Source organism: Hemiscyllium ocellatum, chromosome 7, assembly GCF_020745735.1.
Source record: "Hemiscyllium ocellatum isolate sHemOce1 chromosome 7, sHemOce1.pat.X.cur, whole genome shotgun sequence".
NCBI lineage: Eukaryota > Metazoa > Chordata > Chondrichthyes > Orectolobiformes > Hemiscylliidae > Hemiscyllium > Hemiscyllium ocellatum.
In genome coordinates, this window is record NC_083407.1 from 80,317,163 (window position 1) to 80,332,723 (window position 15,561).

The following is a 15,561-nucleotide window of genomic DNA, read 5'->3' on the forward strand; positions in this document are numbered from 1 at the left end:
TAGCCCCAACATTGTTACCGCACCCTTCCTATTTCTGAGCTCTGCCCATATTGCCTCAATGCTCGAGTCCTCCATAGTGTCCTCCTTCAGCACAGCTGTGATGTCCTCTCTGACCAGTAATGCAATTCCTTCACCCCTTTAATCTCTCTCTGTATCCTGCATGAAGCATCTATATACTGGGATATTTAGTTGCCAATCATGCCCTTCCCTCAACCAAGTCTCAGTAGAAGCAATAATAATATACTCCCAGGTACTAATCAAAATCTTAAGTTCATCTGCCTGTCCCTAGTTGCCCTTGTGGAGGTGATGAGCTGCCTTTTTTAACCACTGCAGTCCACCTGCATGACAAACATTGAACAGATTGGATTTGTTTTCTTTGAAATAGAGGAGGCTAAGGAGAGGTAGATTGGAGATGAAGGTCTGGAACTCCTTGCTCAAAAGGGTGGTTGGAGCAGAAACTTTTGTTGCTGTTAAAAAAAATTATGGATACACATTTGAAGTACCTGACCTATACAGCTATGGTCAAGGGCTGGGGATTAAGATGGGGTTGGAGAGCTCTTTTTCAGCTGGCAAAGTCACTGTACCATAACAATAAATGATTTTACTCATGTTGCATAATAGCATGTTACCTTTCGTTTATGATCCAGTTGATTGAGCATTCCTTGCAACCGAAAAACTTCTTCTTTCACATGAACACTGTTTCTATCACTGTGTTCTGAGAAAATAAAGTTGACTCTGATAAAGATACATGGGAGACACTGACATCATTCTGTGTGTTCGTTGCAGTCACTATTTATCAGTTAAATGGAGCATATTGACCAAGAACAGAAAAATGTCAGAAGTGCACTTTCAAGGGATGACTGAAGGAGGTCAGGCAGCATCTGGGGAGCAGGAGAATCGACGTTTCGGGCATAAGCCCTTCATCAGTAATTCTGGCAATGGAAATAACATGAGTGGACCCAGCCAAATTCTTCTGCTCCTCGGATGCAGCTCTATCCTAGGCTCTATCCTACTTAGCATATTGCAAGGTGTGCAGAACATAAGGAAGGATGTCCACAGTGTGATGACAGGACAGGTCATTGTTTGATGACAGTGTGGAGTTCCATACTGCCAAGCGCTGATGCAGCTGCAATAGGAAAATTGGTGAGGACACGTTCAGCTACGCTTCTCCCTCTTGTTGATTGTCTCACTACCTACTGTAGACATATGTACGTCTATTAAGCTATTCTTGGCAATGGACAATGAACACCCCAAGCAGATTACAGCCTGAACAAAATCATGTGCCCTCCCCATGATGAGCATGTTGGTGGAGCATTTAATCAAGTGGAAAGATAATGGGTGAGGACCCTGCCATCTAATATCTCCACCCAATTTGTTTGTGGCAGGGTAGACTGTAGATGGTCTGGGTGTCCTTCTGCCAATTCAGGCTCCTAAGCAGGCAATTACTGACTGTACAAGGGACCACCAGTGGTATTAACCCAGAGCCGGGCAGATTGCTGTATGGGCAGCACTCAAGCAAAAATGTTGGCTCCTCGGCATGGGGGTAGAAAGGTTGGATCTCTCATTCAAACGCAGTGATTGGTCAAAAAGATCTGATATCAGCAATGGGAGTCCCTCCCTCCACTGAGACCCCATTCTCACTCTCACTCAGCTGGGAAGGGAGCCATTCTTTGATCCAAGACATCAAACAGATGCAGTGTCACGAGTGTGTTGCTGGGAAAGCACAGCAAGTCAGGCAGCATCCGAACAGCAGAAGAATTTGGCTGGGTCTACTCATGTTATTTCCATTGCCAGTATTCCTGATGAAGGGCTTATGCCCGAAACGTCGATTCTCCTGCTCCTCAGATGCTGCCTGACCTGCCGTGCTTTCCCAGCAACACACTCTCAACTCTGATCTCCAGCATTTGCAGTCGTCACTTTCTCCTGTCAAGCAGATGCAATACTGGAAGCTGCAAACACCTTGCCCTCAGTGGTGCTAAACACAACAGAGCTGCCAATGTCTGACAGGCCAGCAGCTCTGAGCAGATGGGACTTCCACCACTCTTAATTTTGGGGAAAAGCCATGAGCCTATTAAATGCCTAAATCATATAAAGTGGAACCAGCCTTTTGTAGAAGTAGCAGGAGGGCGTTTTCATTGGTTCTGTAGTCATTCTTTGAGGTACCTATCATCTCCAAAGGGTCCCACCCAGAAGTGGTATTTAACATGGAGGATTACTGATTCATTTGCCCAAGGAGGGTAGGAGGTGGTGATCAGGAGGAACTTTCTTTGCATATGCATGAGTTAATATCATGAAATTTCATATTGGCATGAGTCAATATTGAAGATTCCCAAGTCACTCTATCCTGACTGCATATCACTCTGCTACTTCCTCCACTGGGTCTAGTGATGGAGGAATCTGGGATTTTGCCTGTAAGGTTCTTGCTCAACTCTATGGGACAGCTATCCCAATTTCGGCATAAGTCCCCAGGATTAGCGGCTGGATCTACTCTTGTTATTTCCACTGCCTAACTATATACAGGCCCATGTTTTATTTATTTGACCTTTCTGTAAATTTCATACAAGTCGGCGTTTGTCAGCTATTCCAGAAAACACATATTAGTCAATCTAACCATTGGAACTTGAGTCAAATGGACTAGATTGTGTTGGAATAGATTTTCTCAGCTGAAGGACATGAGTGAACGATGTGGGTTTTTACGAACCAGATTATTAATTTTATTCTACACATATTTAAATTTCGTGTCACAGGAGGGTTAGCTTGTGCCTCTAAATTATAATCAGCTGATTCCAGAGCACCATGGTATTGACGTTCAGTGGAATGTTACTTATACCCCCCACCCCCCAACACACATTAACAGCACAGAGGTGGAACGAGCGGAGTGTCAAGTTCCTGGGAGTGTCATCCACAACAAGCTTTCTTGGACTCATGTGGATGCACTGGTTACTTCTTCCTCAGGCAGCTGAGGAAATTTGACAGGATGGCAATTACCCTTGCCAACTTTTATAGGTGCGCCATCAAGAGTATTCTCTCTGGATGTATCACTACCTGGTATGGCAACTGTACCATTCAGGTTACAGAGCGGCGAACTCGGCCCGGCCAACTTCCAATCTATCGAATCCATCTACTTGGCCCACTGTCAAGGAAAGGCTACCAGCATTCTTAAAGGTCCACCCCACCTTGGCAATGTTTTTCTACAACCTCTACCACTGGGGAGAAGGTACAGAAGCCTGAACACATGTACCAGCCGGTTTTGCAACAGTTTCTACCTTACTGTTGTTAGCATACTGAATGGACTCACAAATTCTTTACATTCGTCTGTACCTGTTCTTGTTTTTGCCGCTGTTTACCTATTATTTACTTATCTATGCTACTTAGCTATGTGATCTGCCTGTATTGTTCGCAAGGCAAAGCTTTCCACTGTCGCTCGATACACGTGACAATAAATTCAAATCAATTCAATTCATAATCTAATAATATTACTGTCCTGTTCTTGTCACTCAGATCCTCAATTTCCTTTAATTAATCTGTTTCTTCTTTGTCCGTATTCATTCTTGACAAAATATGCTCATTAATTAAGATGCATTATAAAAGGCTATCACACTGTTAATCCCCATATTCTGCCACATCCACTTAATTACTGACTTTCATTTAAATGTTACCTGCACTTCATTTCCATTGACATTCTACGTGAGTATATTTTGATTTTCTGCCATTGCTACTAGAGGTGAAACCTAAATCCAATATTTACACTGTTGCCAAAGCAGAGAAAAGTACTCACTAACCCATACTCACTTAAAGGTAACAAGCATCAGCATTAACCCCAATCCAATTATATTAAGACATCACAAGCAATACTTCTTGGCTGCCAGAGTAAAAACAACTCTTCACTAAAATTACCTTGTGTTTGTAGTGTCTTGTATCTAAAATCAAATTCATCCTGCAGATCTTCAAGATATTTGACATCTTGTTCTACCAACTGTTTTATTAAAAAGAAAGGAAAGAAACTTTGGTTATAAAGATTTTAACAGCTCCATTTTTTTTTGTAATTAATTTTATTTCTTTCCTTAAAGAATAGCAGCAGAGTTTAAGGTTGAGGATTTATAGCTTATATTAATATACATAGCATGGAAACAGGCCATTCAGCCCAATGAGTTCATGCCATGTGTATCATCAGTTAAACCTTCTCCCGAATCTTCTCACATAACCAGGTATTTCTTCAGTACTCTAGTTTCCCCTTAAAGACATCTATAATATTTGCTTCAAGCACTTTGTATTTGAGAGTTCCACATTCTTACCACTCTTTGAGTGAAGTAGTTTCTTTTGAATTTCCTATTGGATTACTTGGTAACCATTGTATATAGATAGCCTCAAGTTGTGCTCACCTTCACAAGAGCAAACAATTCTCTCTGAATCCACTCTAAATTTTTAATTTATTTTAGTTTTAAATATCCCTATTCGGACACCTCTTAGCTTTCCTTTCTTATGAGAAAAGTGACCCAGCCTGTCGATCATTTCCTGAAATGTATTTCATAGTTTTTCATATAAACATTGTACGTCTTCACTGCACACTTTCCAGTGCCTCTATCACAGTGATCAGAATTACTCTAAGTGCCACCTTTGGCAAAGTTTGTTGAAGGTTCAGCATAACTCCCTTGTTTTAAATTCTATCCCTTTAGAAATAGAGCCAGGTGTTTGGTTTTTCTTATCTAACGTCCATGCTAACCTGTGGTGCAACATTTAGCAACTGATGCATTTCTATTTCAAGATCCCTTTGTTCCTCCAGCCTACCTAGATTTGCATATTCCAATTAAATAGCATGAATGGATGGGATGTTGACTGGAATATTTTGCAATGGTCAAGTCTGGAGGTAATAAAATCATAAATGAGGTTTTCAGCAGGAGATGTAATAAAGAATGCGTGGTGCTGAGTGATACAATTAATGTGAAAATAGATGCTGATGGAGAAAATGTAATTGGAATCAGAATTAAATGGTGAGGGTAGCTACATTTAGTTAAATAACTAAAGTATGCATATTGCAGATAGTTGCTTGTCAACTTGTCCCTTTTATTTTTTTATGAATGACATGGACGAGTTGGACCAACGGATCTGTTTCTATGCTATACACCTCTATGACTCTATCACTGGCAAGGCCAACATTTGGTGCCACAAAACCAGCTGCCTTTGAAAAGGCAGAAGTGAATTATCTTCCTATCCACACTTCACATGAATCTAATAATTCATTGCAGCATTCCACATTTGTAAATAATTGAGCAAGGTTCCCATTCATATTGCAATTTATATCTTTGAAGGACAACCTTTGCTGCAGGTTGTTATTGTGTCTGATGCTGTGTGGGCATCTTCAAGTTTCAATATCACAAGAACAATATTTCCATTTGCATAGGTCAGCATATTATTTAAGTAAACAGATAGGCACAAATATTAAGACACTTGATGTTTTCCTATGAGTCATTTGTTCTGTGCAAGGTCTGAAGGGAGTAAGGGAATCTGAAGATTTCCCTCTTGACTTACAGGCAAATGCCATCCCACTCTTTGAACTTGTCCCACTTCAATCTCACTGTCACACAGCTTTTTAATAGACATCGTCTAAATGGGATATTCCTAAATAAATTCTTTGAAGGTAAATTGTGTAGCTGGAATTAGATGTATTTTTCTTTGATTACAATCTGGAGGCACATCATTATACTAGATTACATCATGTTCAATGTGTGCAAGAATTCATAAAGCTACACATGCTGGAGGATGCAGTTAGTAGGTTTCAAAATATAGTACTGGATAAATCAGTACATAAGTGGAGAGGAGTTAATGGCAGTAGAAGAATGTTAGCATATACAACACAACATACACACATATATATGTACACACACAAACTCATGTGACTAGGTTGAGAACACCATTATTCTAGTCTGACATCAACTTTAGAAATACACCAGAAATCTATTGGATCCTACATTGTAACAGTGATTATGCTTCAAAAATCTGTTCTTGGTTGTAAAGCATGTTGGGACACTTTGAATTCTTAAAAGACCCCAGGTGAGGTGCCAGAAGATTGGAGGTTGGCTAACGTGGTATCATTATTTAAGAAAAGTGGTAAGGATAAGCCAGGGAACTTTAGACTGGTGAACCTGATGTCGGTGGTGGGCAAGTTGTTGGAGGGAATCCTGAGGGACAGGATTTATACATATTTGGAAAAGCAAGGACTGCTTAGGGATAGTCAACATGGCTTTGTGCGTGGGAAATCATGTCACACGAACTTGATTGAGTTTTTTGAAAAAGTAACAAAGAGGGTTGATGAGGGCAGAGTGGTAGATGTGATCTATATGGACTTCAGTAAGGCGTTCAACAAGGTTCCCCTTGCTAACCTGGTTAGCAAAGTTAGATCTCATGGAATACAGGGCGAAAGTTGCCATTTTGATACAGAACTAGCTCAAAGGTAGAAGACAAAGGTTGGTGGTGAAGAGTTGGTTTTCAGACTGGAGGCCTGTGACCAGTGGAGTGCCACAAGGATCTGTGCTGGGTCCACTACTTTTTGTCATTTATGTAAATGATTTGGATATAAACATTGGAGGTATAGTTAGTAAGTTTGCAGGTGACACCTAAATTGGAGGTGTAGTGGACAGTGAAGAAGGTTACCTCAGATTACAACAAATTACAACAGGATCTATCAGATGGACCAATGGGCTGAGAAGTTGTAGATGGAATTTAATTTAGATAATTGCAAAAAGCTGCATTTTGGCAAAGCAAATCTTAGCAGGACTTATACACTTAATGAAAAGGTCCTAGGGAGAGCTGCTGAACAAAAAGACCTTGGAGTGCAGGTTCATAGGTCCTTGAAAGTAGAGTTGCAGTAGATCAGAAAGTGAAAGCAGCATTTGGTATGCTTTCTTTTATTGGTCAGAGCATTGAGTATAGGAGTTGGGAAGTCATGTTGCGGCTGTACAGTTGGTTAGACCACTTTTGGAATACTGCATGCAGTTCTGGTCTCCTCCCTATCAGAAGGATGTTGTGAAACTTGAAAAGGTTCAGAAAAGATTTACAAGGGTGTTGCCAGGGTTGGAGGATTTGAGATACAGGGAGAGGTTGAATAGGCTGGGGCTGTTTTCTGAGGACCATCAAAGGCTGAGGGGTGACCTCACAGAAGTTTATAAAATCACGAGAGGCATAGATAGGATAAATAGACAAAGTATTTTCCCTGGGGTGGGGGCATCCAGAACTAGAGGGTATAGGTTTAGAGAGAGAGGGGAAAAATATAAAAGGGACCTAAGGGGCAACTTTTCACGCAGAGGGTGGAGCGTATTTGGAATGACCTGCCAGAGGAAGTGGTGGAGGCTGGTACGATTGCAACATTTAAAAGGCATCTGGATGGGTATATGAATAGGAAGGTTTTCGAGGGATGTGGGCCAAGTGCTGGCAAATGGGACTAGACAAGGTTGGGATATCTGGTCAGCATGGATGAGTTTGACCGAAGGGTCTGTTTCCATGCTGTACATCTCTATGATGATATAAATGCAAGTCTTGCCTCTTCATAGATCTCTCTCCCACTGTTGCTACTAAAGCTTTTGAGGTCAAAATGTCAAGAAGATCTAAGATAATATGAATCCATTAAGGTTAGTCTCAGGTACAAGTGTTGGGTGCACTGTAAACCCCACCACTGGCCTTGCAGATTCCACTTGTGAGTGTTTGTCAAATTAAGTATCAATTAGCAGCCAAATCTTCACCCTTTTTTACTCCAATTATCTCTACCCTTACTCTCTAAAACTGTTGTCTACCTCACTGGTTACACTTGTATATGCACCAGACACCCTTGGACTCTATAGTCAAGAATTTATTGAATATGGTGCACTTGGATCTAAGGTGATAAGACAGCTGAACACAATCCTGCCCATTATTGTAGTCCATATGTGTCTCTTGGGACAATTGTCGTCCTCCATGGTCATCCCATTGAGGTTTGTTATTTCAGGATAGATTAAGGACAGAATATGCAAATGTTTTTCATGTATTATAATTCAGCTACTCCCTAATAAACATGTTTAGCATTTAATAAGGTCTTACATTTGCCTTCCTTCCAATTTATCGCACATGGATGAATGTGGGTAACCTTTTAAGCCTGCACTAACCATGTGAAATCTCACCTGCTGGAGACACATCTCAGAAGCCTAATGTTACTGTATTCATAGTATTCATAGTTTTCCAACATGAACTGCTGGTAAATGAGGTGGTGTTTTAGTAGCTTCTGACTCTTACGTATTTTCCGTTTGGTTCACCAATTGGATACGTTCATCTTTTGGATAAAACAGGCTAAGTAGATGCCTATACAGATTCCCAATAAACATACCTGTGTATTTGCCTTTATGGCAGTCATTCTGTGTTCCAGACCTCTTTGCCTTTCTGAAATCATGGAGTTCTGTAGTAATTTTTCCTCAAGACCCTTGTATACATAAACAAGATTAAAATTTAGGAGAGAAAATACACCAAAGATTGAAACAGGATATGATTATCTTGGCGCAATTCATTGATGGTATAATGGTGTTTACCACCAAATGAAAATGAATTTGAAGAAGGTGTTTGATGAGATATTGTACATTAGGCTGCCTAGTAAAATAAGAAGTGATATTTTAGCATGAATATACAGTTGTATTGTGACAGGATTCTAAACAGTTGAAGACACAGAGTTTGGATAAGGGGGACATTTTGAGGACGACAACTAGTGGAGTGCCACAGGAATCAGTGATAGGTCTACAGGTATTTACAACATATATTAATGAGGAAAGTAAATGTATTAAAGCCAAGTTGGAGGATGAAAATGATCTCACTGTTGTGCCAGGGAAGTGTACATTGACAAGAGGTTACATTGAACAAAATCCCAAATACAGCAGAGGATTAATGTTGCCTTTAAGAAGGATTGTAAACAACTGACTTATCTTGGGGCTTCTCTTTCTGAAGTCCACATATACTTGGAGAATAGCTCCACACTTGAGGCAAGTGATCTTGAGAGCTGTATCCAATTTCATAGCTGAGGCACACTACATGAAATTGATAAATGATCCACCTAATGTTATCGTAAATAGGTCCAACAGTGGATCTTTCAACCGTAACTGCCATGATCCTGCTGCTCGCTCTGTAGCTGACTATACAAGAATTGATCCTGGGGTTGAAATATGGTGAGGTTGAAATGTGCAATAGTCGATCATAGAAATAACATGTAGTACTGAAATCGGATGTATTTTATAATCAATATAATAGCTAATGCACAATATAGTTGATCCTAATGCTAAAGCGCAGAAATACCTGTGCACATGTTTGTACATAATTGATGGGTGTATATATGACAGCATTCAATGGTCTGAATTTTGATGTAAAGTCTTGCTCATTTTAAATGCTTTGTAATACGTTGACTTTAGATCTGCAAGCAATGGTATTGACTGCATTGCCAATTAGGTCTTCCTGTATCATTGCTGTTTAAATACATTTTTTATTATTACTTCATGGGATGGGCATCACTAGTTCACCCACAGTTATTGCCCATCCCCAAGGGCGGTACCGTAGTACAGTGGTTAGCATTGCTGCCTCACAGTGCCAGAGACCCGGGTTCAATTCCTGCCTCAGGCAACTGACTGTGTGGAGTTTGCATGTTTTCCCTGTGTCTGTGTGGGTTTCCTCCGGGTTCTCTTGTTTCCTCCCACAGCCCATGCTAAATTGCCCGTAGTTTCAGGTAAGGGGTAAATGTAGGGGTATGGGTGGGTGGCGGATCGGTGTCGACTTGTAGGGCCGAAGGGCCTGTTTCCATACTGTAAGTAATCTAATCTAATTGCCCTGCAGAAAGTGGTGGTGTGCTGTCTTTTTGAGCCACTGCAGGCCTTGGAACACCCAATGTGCTTTTGGGAAAGGAGTTCCTGGATTCTGACCAGCAACAGTGAAGAAACGGTAATTATAGTTCTACATCAGCATGGTACGTGACTTGGAGGGAAATTTACAGGTGATTGCGTTCCCATGCATCTGCTGTCTTTGCCTTCTAGATGGAGGAGATTATGGGGTTGAAAGGTGCAATAAGAGTTACTGGAATGCATTTTGTCGATAGTACACGCTGCTGCCACCGTGTGTCAGTGATGAGCCGATGGGCCAATCAATATTCTGAAGATTACCATTTACAAGAAAAACTAAACTGGATCAACCATATAAACATTATGGCTACATTTGTAGTGACATTTTGCGAATAATTATTACAAAACTGAATAACATGAAAATGATTATTTCAGAAAGTGTCTGCATTTTATTTTTAAATTTTCAATCCTACAGAGAATCATCAAGATTGATATGACGTTTGCTGATCGAGTTAGAATTTCCCTGCCTTTAGTAATTGGTCGTTCCATTTTGCTTTATTATATATTAAAAATAATACCAATGGAAACTATTTGGGCTTCTAGCAATTTACGAGTAAAACGTGAGGTCTGCAGGTGCTGGAGATCAGAGCTGAAAATGTGTTGCTGGTTAAAGCACAGCAGGTCAGGCAGCCTTCAAGGGACAGGAAATTCGACGTTTCGGGCCAGAGCCCTTCATCAGGAATGAGGAGAGTGTGCCAGGCAGGCTAAGATAAAAGGTAGGGAGGAGGGACTTGGGGGAGGGGCGATGGAGATGTGATAGGTGGAAGTAACCTGCAATCTTCTTCCTGACCTCTCCGCCCCCACCCCACCCCGGCCTATCACCCTCACCTTGACCTCCTTCCACCTATCACATCTCCATCGCCCCTCCCCAAGTCCCTCCTCCCTACCTTTTATCTTAGCCTGCCTGGCACACTCTCCTCTTTCCTGAAGAAGGGCTCTGGCCTGAAACGTCGAATTTCCTGTTCCTTGGATGCTGCCTGACCTGCTGTGCTTTAACCAGCAACACGTTTTCAGCTTCTAGCAATTTAGCAAAATAAGCACTGAGCAAAACAGCCCGATTCTTATCAGTGGCTACTTTTTCAGTTACCTGCTGTACAGGTTTAGCAAGTTACGTTTTTCTTACCTCATTAAATCAGGGAGAGAAAGGATTTCACAGTCAATAATGTTTTTATCTCTGATAGTACATGCAGCCTAAAAAAAAGCTACAATTCAATGTATTTGGTTACATTTAATCTATGCTTAATAACTTAAACAGAAAATACATTTTTGCAGAGTATGAAACAAGTTGTCATTTTGTTATTACACATTGTGCATTACTGACCAAAACAATTTCCACTCATTAGTGTGTTATTTTTGCTATTAGTTTGCGCATTTGCGAAGTGACTGATCAGTGTTTATTCAGAATTAGACACAAATAAATAAACTATAACATGGATATCTAAGATCAGAAACAATATTGCCTACCTGTTCAGGTGTGTTCACTGTTGTTAGAATCCTCCGCTCCTCCTTCAGGCAATTTGCAATAACAGATGCCATATGCAAAGGGTTGTCCAAATACTGCACCTGCAGCATAAATCATCATGTAATGACAAAATATTAGACTCAGTGCTAACAACCCAGGCAGAATTACTTTTATGCCTTGCATTTGTACACTATTGGAACTATGATGGTGCAATCGAAAGATTATTATTCTTTTTTCATATTATTCGCAGTTTTGCAATTTATTCAACGTAGGACAGGGAAAAAGCTCAGTCTGGACTACATATCCAATGTCATTGTATCAGCTTTAAAAACATATCCACAGGCAATTCAATTTGTGAAAAATTAACAGTTGCTTAGGAACATGGCTGTTTAAAGTGAAAAATGGCCATGATTGGAGTCAAGGAGAACCCTTCTGCAAGAGAAAATGTGCAGCAACCTTGATAAGGAGCCAGTGGACAAAGTGAGTGCAGTGTCCATATTCATAGGTTATGGATGTAAACATTGCATGTAAGGTTCTGAGGATGAAAGAGGAATTCTATGGTAAATTTCAATAGTGCCACTAAACAAAAAAAGACTCTTGCAATGTCAATATTAGTAACTCACAATGCAAATCCTACAGTCTATCAGAAATATGTTAAACATTTTGTGGCTTTAACTTGGTACTAGCTGAAGGTTGAAGACATTTTTCATTCACAGACTAATGTGTACTTTCACATATTCATTATGGCTCTTGAATCTGCTTAAACCTCTATCCATTCCTAGTTAAATGTACAAACTTAGATAAATGAAAAGAATACATGTTTATTGTACCTTCTGTGACCCTAAGGCATTTTTAAGAATTTTATAATTAATTAAGTACTTCTGAATTGCAGTAACTGTTGTAAAATAGGAAACTGACAGTCAATTTATGAATGTTCCAGAAACAGCCAGAAGACAATTTTCAAATCTTCTTTAGATCCAGGCATGGTGGAAGATGAACAGGGAGTTAAAAAGGTTATGCTGATTTTGAACAAGGGTGTAAAGAGATACAATTACTTAGATTACTTACAGTGTGGAAACAGGCCCTTCGGCCCAACAAGTCCACACCGACCCGCCGAAGCACAACCCACCCATACCCCTACATATACCCCTTACCTAACACTACGGGCAATTTAGCATGACCAATTCACCTGACCCGCACATCTTTGGACTGTGGGAGGAAACCGGAGCACCCGGAGGAAACCCACGCAGACACGGGGAGAACGTGCAAACTCCACACAGACAGTCGCCTGAGGTGGGTAATTGAACCCAGGTCCCTGGCGCTGTGAGGCAGCAGTGCTAACCACTGTGCCACCATGCCGCCCCTGGGTCTGTCAGTTTAACCTCAGCAGTGAGGAAGCCTTTAGAAACAATAATTCAGAACAAAATGATTTGGGTCACTGAGCAAGTGTGAATTAGTTATAGAAAGTCTGTGTGGAGTTGTTAAGAGCAAATCAGGTTCAGCTAACTTTCTAGAGGTATAGCGCATAGACAACAGTGATTCAAAAGATGGCTCACTACCATCTTCTCAAGGGCAACTAAGAACAAAGAACAGTACAGCACAGCAACAGGTTCCTCAGCCCATCAAGTCTGTACTGACACATGACTAAAAAACTTTTGCCTCTTTGCCATCTGTATCCCTCTATCCCCTGCTATTCATGTATGTTTTAAATGTTGTCATTATATCTGCTTCTACCACCTCCTCTGGCAGTGCATTCCAGGCACTTACTGCCCAGCATGCAAAGAATTTGCCTCTCACATATCCTTTAAATTTCCCCCCTTTTATCTAAACCTAAGCACCCTATCAGTTGACATTTCTACCTTGGGGAAAAGATTCCAACCAACCATTCATTCTATCCATGCCTCTCATAATGTTATAAATCTCTATTAGGTAGCCCCTCAGTCTCCTATGTTCAAATGAAAACAAACAGTTTGCCCAAGCTCTCATCATAATTAATCCCTTCCAAACCAGGCAACATCTTGGAAAACCTTTTCTGTACCCTGTCCAAAACCTTCTGGTCATATGACAACCAGAACTGTACTCAATATTCCAAATGTGCCACCCAAGGAAGCTGCCTGACCAGCTGTGCTTTTCCAGCACTGCACAACAGAGTCCCAGCATTAATCCCTGAACACCACCACAGGACAGATTTCCAGTCAGAAAGATACTCTTCCACTGCTACTTTCTCTCTGCTATGTCCAAGCCAGTTCTGTATCTATATTACCAGCTTACCACAGAGCTGGTAGACACCACAGATCACCAGCCATCAAAACTTATGTCCCATGAGTGAATTTAAAATAAGAATTGATAAAGTGAAGTTTTCAGACTTGTGAACAGAGTTAGAGCTCGTGAAATAAAAAGGCTGGGAACAGAATATATATGAAACTAGCTGAAAGATCAGAAACGGAGTAGTGATGAACAGTTGATTTTCAAATGGAAGGTTTGGGGTTAGTAACCATACTTTTTTGATCTATAGTAATGAAATCAACTTGGGTATACAGGGCACTATTTCAAAATTCATGAAATTACACAAGACTTGGAATTATTGTGGAGCTATGAAGAGAATGATGTGAAACATCAACACAGCATTGATTTGCATGTGGCATTGAGGGATAACTGGTTGGTGAAATTTCATGCAGAGGAGAAGTGTGAAGTGACCTAATTTAATAGGAACACAGAGGCAACATACAATAAAGGGTAGAAGTCTGTGGGGGATGCAGGAATGGAGGGGCCGGGTGAGTACAAGTTCACAAATTACAGGGCACATTGAGGGGATGGTTAATAAAGCACTTGGTATCCTGAGCCTTTTCAATAGCAGCATGGAACACAAAAGCAAGGAAGCCATGATAAACTAGCATGAAACACTGATTCAACCTCAGTAAAGTACTATGTCCAGTTCTAGGTGCCATACTTTAGGAAAGATATTAAGATATTGAAGAGGGTGCACAAGAAAACAATCATACATATGGTTACAAGGATATGGAGCATCAGTTGTATCCATAGATCAATTAAATTGGGTTAGGGTTAGGGTTGGAGAAGCAGAGGTATGATAGAGTTTTTCAAAATCAAGGAGTCTGAACAGAGTAGATAAGAAGAAACATTCCTACTGGTGGATAGATTGAAAACCAGAAGACACTGATTTACAACAATTTGCAAAGAAGTAGTGGTGACATAAAGAAAAGCTTTCTTTTAAATGTAGCTAATGGTTAGGATCTGGAATGAAAACATATGGTGCAGTGAAGGTAGACTCAACTCTGGCTTTAAAAAGAGGTTTGGATAATTATCTGGAGAGGAAAGATTGCAGCGCTAAAGGGAAATGGAAATAGTGGAGTTGCTTTTGCAGATAGCTGGCATGGCCAGGATGGTCCAAGTGCTTTTTCAGCACTATAACTATGATAACAATGATTCTATAATAAGATAAAGGATCATTTAATCTGTTTTATGACATTGATTGAGGGGTAAATATTGGCCAGGCCACCAGGGAAGATTCCTCTGCTCTTCTTCAAAACAATATTGCAGGAGCTTTTACAGGTACCAGAATGGGCAGGTGATGCCTCAGCTTAATATCTAAAGATTTTAATTCTTATTCAAACTCTTATTTGCAGAAAGCTGCCCATAACCTTCATCAAAACAAATGTTAGGGATGGATCACATCTATTCTGTTCTCTGAAATCATGAGGTTGCTAAGTATTCATGAGGGAAACCAGAGCAGAACGGTATATTAATAAAATAAGTTGCAATGAGGTGGTTTGTGAAATAACTCCAGAGGACAGTTTTCCGTCACCAAGTCATCCTTTATTTATGCATGAAGAATCCTTGACTCTAGTACTACCTGTTCAAAGTCAGTTCTCAGAGTGCCAGAATCTCTGACATTTTTCTTTTTATTTATCAGTCAGACCTGATTTGACCAGGTTAACAGGCCCAATCAGGGAACTCATTCCATGAGGTCCAGCTGGCTGACCTCGTTACAATCACCAAAGGTTGAATGGCTTCTTTCTGTTCTGTAAATTCTGTACATTCTTTGATATTGTGATACAATTAAACAATTTGGTTTGAAAGAAATTGAGTAAAACATACTAGATAGTGAGTAAATTAGATTTTGGTTTAAGAATGACTGCCCTCCAGAATATGAATTATTGGATTTAAGTGACTTTTCATCGA

The 15,561-nt window shown here is 40.4% G+C and overlaps 1 protein-coding gene across 2 annotated transcripts in view; it reads right to left on the bottom strand.

Annotated features, from left to right (window-relative positions):
- The window catches only part of LOC132817162 (signal transducer and activator of transcription 4-like), a 101,288-nt gene that overhangs the window by 38,094 nt on the left and 47,633 nt on the right, over nt 1-15,561 (bottom strand). For both annotated transcript variants that reach the window (XM_060827379.1, XM_060827382.1), the window contains 4 exons: nt 11,364-11,462; nt 8,354-8,446; nt 3,898-3,976; nt 630-715 (listed from right to left, as the gene is read on the bottom strand). In XM_060827379.1, coding sequence (XP_060683362.1) covers nt 630-715; nt 3,898-3,976; nt 8,354-8,446; nt 11,364-11,462 — 357 coding nt within the window. The remainder of the gene's footprint in view (nt 1-629; nt 716-3,897; nt 3,977-8,353; nt 8,447-11,363; nt 11,463-15,561) is intronic.